General features: G+C 51.6%; 1 protein-coding gene across 1 annotated transcript in view; it reads left to right on the forward strand.

The window, feature by feature from the left end:
* Window positions 1–1752: 1752 nt before the first annotated feature.
* LOC104542237 (rabphilin-3A-like) overlaps window positions 1753–4291 on the forward strand; it is a gene marked incomplete at its 3' end in the record, with an annotated part of 13667 nt that continues 11128 nt past the window's right edge. Inside the window, exons 1-3 of the mRNA XM_010186475.1 lie at window positions 1753–1829; window positions 2124–2138; window positions 2971–3114. Coding sequence (XP_010184777.1) covers window positions 1753–1829; window positions 2124–2138; window positions 2971–3114 — 236 coding nt within the window. The remainder of the gene's footprint in view (window positions 1830–2123; window positions 2139–2970; window positions 3115–4291) is intronic.

Genomic DNA, 4291 nt, shown 5'->3' on the forward strand with positions numbered 1-4291 from the left:
ATCCCACTGCCCATCCTTCATGGCACCCCATTAAATCCACATCCAGCCCTGTGAGACCCCCACTCCTGGTGGGACCCGATGGGACCCCCACTCCTGGCAGCGCTTTGCTGCTGCAGTGCAGGTTGTGGAGGCGGCGGTGGGGATGTAAATGAGCAATTTGCTTATTTAACCGACCTTGTCAATCAGATCCCTTGGGTTTGGCACGGGAACAGTCGCTGTGTGAAACCAGCAGAGTGCTAATTACCCCACGTGCTTCATTACATTTATGTATTTTTATATCTACGTGTATTTTTGGAAGTGGTCAGTGAAGCAGAGGTGAGCCCCAAATCTCTGCTGGCTCCTCAGGGGCTGATGGAGAAAGCCCTGCAATGTTGCAGAGCAGAAAGCAGAGGATGGAGGCTTTAATTCCCCCCCTCTTTTGGGAAAATGGCACATTTTTTCACCGCTCAGGGTTTGTGTTTTCGGTGGGGTGGCTTTGCAAGCTCTCATTTGCCTTGGGACCACCTCTCCTTGGAGTTTTGCTGAGCTGGAGTCGCTCTGTGCCCTGCAAAGGTGCATTTGCCGCATTTGGGCTGAGCTCTGGTCCTGCTGGGACCCCCCTGTGGTGCTGGGACCCACAGGGACGTGGATGGCTGAGCCGTCCCTTCCAGTCGGGGGAGGGAAATGGGGCAGCATCTTCCCAGGGCAGCATTTTTGGGAGGATGCATGGGGATGGACGTGCTCTGCAGAGGATTTGGGGTTTTATGGGGTGTTTTAGTGGCGCTGCAGACAGGAGGGAGCCATTCGGATGCAGGAGCTGCGACAATGCAAGGGGGAAGCGATGGATCGGGGAAAACCTGCGGATGGAAAACAGTTGCGCTCACAAAAATCGACATTCTTAGGGGTTCTAATGAAGTTTGTGTCCTCCTCGGTGCCTTGTGCTCTCCCTGGTGCTGCAGCAAAGCTTTGCAGATGGATTCCCTTTTCTTTTTTATTCGCACATTGATGACTGTAAAGGGGGGCTCAACCCTGGGAAAACACCCAGAAAGTGGCGATAAATAAGTGCTCAGGCTCTGAATTTTACATAATTTTTCTTTTTTAATAAAACCTGTCAGTTTTGGTGAAAGGAGAAGGGTTTGGAGAGGTCCCTTTTTGATGAATCTTCTGGAGGTGAGCAGAGAAATGTCATCTTCGGGTCCTGTTGCTACCTCCTCCTCCAGCTCCTCTCCAGGTTTCATTTTGCAAGAACTTTTCTGAACAAAACTGAAAAAGGAGGAGTTTTGTTCCTGAGGGAATGCGGTTTGGGGCAGGGCAGCACAACGTGTGCTGGGGTTTTTTTGGGGAAAGTTTCCTAGTTTGTAGATTTTTTTTCTCTGAAATGGAAACATCCTCTTCCCTCCCACCTCAAAGCCTGATAATTAATGGGAGGTTGGGTATCTCATTAATTACATCCGCGTCGTGGTGCCCTCCTGGGAGGGAGGCGGTTGTAGGCTCCTGCATCTTGAACACAGTGTTGAGACAGCGACTGAAGTGACGTCCCTGTTCCCACTCCTCTTAATGCCCAATAAAACCCTGCCCATTGTAATTTTGTGATATTGGGTTGGTTTTTTTTCCCTTACAGCCTGGCTGAAAGCACCAGGTTGCCTTCATCAGCATCACTGCTGCCAGAGAACACAGGCAGAGGAGTGAAGTGGTTGAGTTCTCGGGTGTTGGTGGAGCTCCGGCGTGCGCAAATTCACGGCGCCGGTCCCCGGGTCCCCGTGGCAGCCGGTGATGACCGACGCGGTGGTGGGCGGCAGCGCTGACCGGTGGATGTGCCCCGGTGACAGGACCATGTCTCTCCGGACCAGGTGAGAAAGGGCTGGGGTCCCCAGGTGGGTGATGTGGGTCCTCCTCTGGGGACACTGGGAACTGCATTTGTGCCAGTTGGATGGGGATATATTGCCTCCTAAACCCCCTGAGAAAGGGTGCTGGGGACAGGCCCGTGGATGGGTGCTGGTTTTGGGTGCCTGGGTGAAGCTCATGGCCAGAGTTCGCTGCAATGAGGGGATCCCTGGAGAGGGATGAGCCATCGAGGACTGTCACCCCCATGGGTCCCTTTTCTCACCTAATCCTTCTTCCTTCTCTTTCCTTATGGCTCCCAGTAGCGAGAAGGAGCAGTAAGTATCTCACTTTTTTCTCTCTTTTTTTTTTTTGGCCTGTTTTTCTTTACCTGCCACTCCAATGCTTTTGAGAGAACGGGGCAAAAACCCTCACCCTGGATGCAAGAAAAAAGCAATTAATTCTGGGAGGCGGTGCATGGGGTTTAAATGAATTTGAAGCTTGAGTGTGCAAATCTGCTCAGCCCAGGGGAAAAAGACCCAGGAAAGGTCTTTAGAGGAGCAGAAGGGTGAGGTTTGTCTTTTGCCTCCTTCGTTAGTGTTTCCCCTGCTAATTTGTGGGGTTGAGCGGTAGATGTTAATGGTGTCACCAGGTTAAAGCTGCCTGATGCCTGGGTTATATCAAAGGGTCTTTGGAAATGATGTTAGGAGAGAAAAACCCTGCCGTGTTTGGTGAAATGTACCCAAAAAAACCCCACCTGCTCCTGTAGCCATCGCCCGAGTACCCCAGCTCACTGATGAACCTGGCGTTACGCGGCAGAGAGCAGGGTGCATCATTAAGCACATCAGTTGATGCTTAACGTGGAAATAATGAGAATATTTTGGCAAAGGCAATTTTTCTCCATATGAAACAAGTGTTTCCATATGAAACTGCCCCAAAAATGAAGAGTTTCCACGTGGCAGGTAGGGGCTGTTTGCCAGCCAGAAGAGGATGGGGACGTCCCGCACCCCAGCTTCCCTGGACTTGGGAATGGGCACTCAGTTATTGCTCGCGCATGGGTGTGATTGTACATGTGTGCGTGCACATACATGATATATACATGCACATACATAGTATATACATGCACATACATGATCTATGCATGAAGCCGTGTCCCCAATGTCCTCTCAGGCTCCCCGCAGGCTGGACGGCGCGGGGCGGCCAACCCGACCGGCAGCGCAAGGGCGAGGAGCTGACAGACGAGGAGAAGGAGATCATCAACCGCGTCATTGCTCGCGCTGAGAAGATGGAGGAGATGGAGCAGGAGCGCATTGGGTAAGGCCATGGCACTGGCACCGGGGGGACGGGAGGGACCGGTTGGCAGCTACCGCACTGCAGCGTTTCTCTCAGTCGGAGCCCATGGGGACCTCTTGGAGCTGGCGTTGGTCCTCAGCCAGGAGGAATCTGTGAGCAGGGGAGGGAGCCACTCGTGCTGCTCTGTTCTGGACTAAAGAACTTTTAGTTTCACTGATTTTCTTTTATTTTTCAGTCCAGAAGGGGTCATTAATAAAAGCTCATTTCCTGCCCAGGCCTGGGCCTGAGCATCTGTGGGTGCAGGCAAAGCCACCGCTCACCCCAGGGTGTTAATTTTGGGAGCATGGATGGTTCTGTCTTCAGCTGTGCGTCCCAGGAGTGAACCCTTGCTGCCACCCCAAAATGAGCTGAATAGCTCTGAGGGATGCCCACATATTGGGAACAGCTCCTGGGGATGCTGGGGCTGCCCTGGTGAGATACCTGTGGTGCTGGGGCATCCCTGTGCTGATGTGCCTGGTGTGGAGCAGAGGACAAGAAGTGCCCGTGTTTGCTTTCACTGCCTCTGCTTGGGTAATATTAGCAAAATAATGCTAATAGTTGGGTATGGACTCGCTCTACTGGGGCTGGTTTTCCAGTGGGGATCTCCGTAATCCCGTTTGTCGGTCGTCACGCCTTTTGTCATTACAGAGGGGCACTTTATTCTTGCTGAGCTTAAGCATCCACTGCTTTTTTTTGAGAAACACAGAGAGGACCTGCCTGGATCCACAAAGACTGGGCTTTAACCCATCACCCTTAAATAATGCTTAAATATTGCCTCTGCATTTGTGATGCACAGGCACTGGGTGCTCCAGTCTTTCTCGGTGGCTGCAGCCCGTTGCCTCCTACATGATGGGTTTATTTACTTGTTTTTAGAATTGCTTCGTTAGGAGTGGGGCTGTGATGAGTTAAGCAGGGTTAGGCTGGGGTTTGGTGTGTGGCTCCCCTGCTACCTGGCTGGTGTTGAAACCAGGTGAAAGCAGCAATGAATGGGGGTGATTCATCCCCAAAATGCTTACTAACAGCATTTCCTCAGCTTTGCCCATTTGCAGCCGGGTAGGAATTACTCTCAAGTGTGATGCTCTTTGGTTTATGCTTAATTCAACTTATCAGTGGGGGAGAGATTATTTTTTTTTTAAATTATCCCTGCATTGTGCATTCC

This window comes from Mesitornis unicolor, unplaced genomic scaffold (assembly GCF_000695765.1).
Source record: "Mesitornis unicolor isolate BGI_N332 unplaced genomic scaffold, ASM69576v1 scaffold20236, whole genome shotgun sequence".
NCBI lineage: Eukaryota > Metazoa > Chordata > Aves > Mesitornithiformes > Mesitornithidae > Mesitornis > Mesitornis unicolor.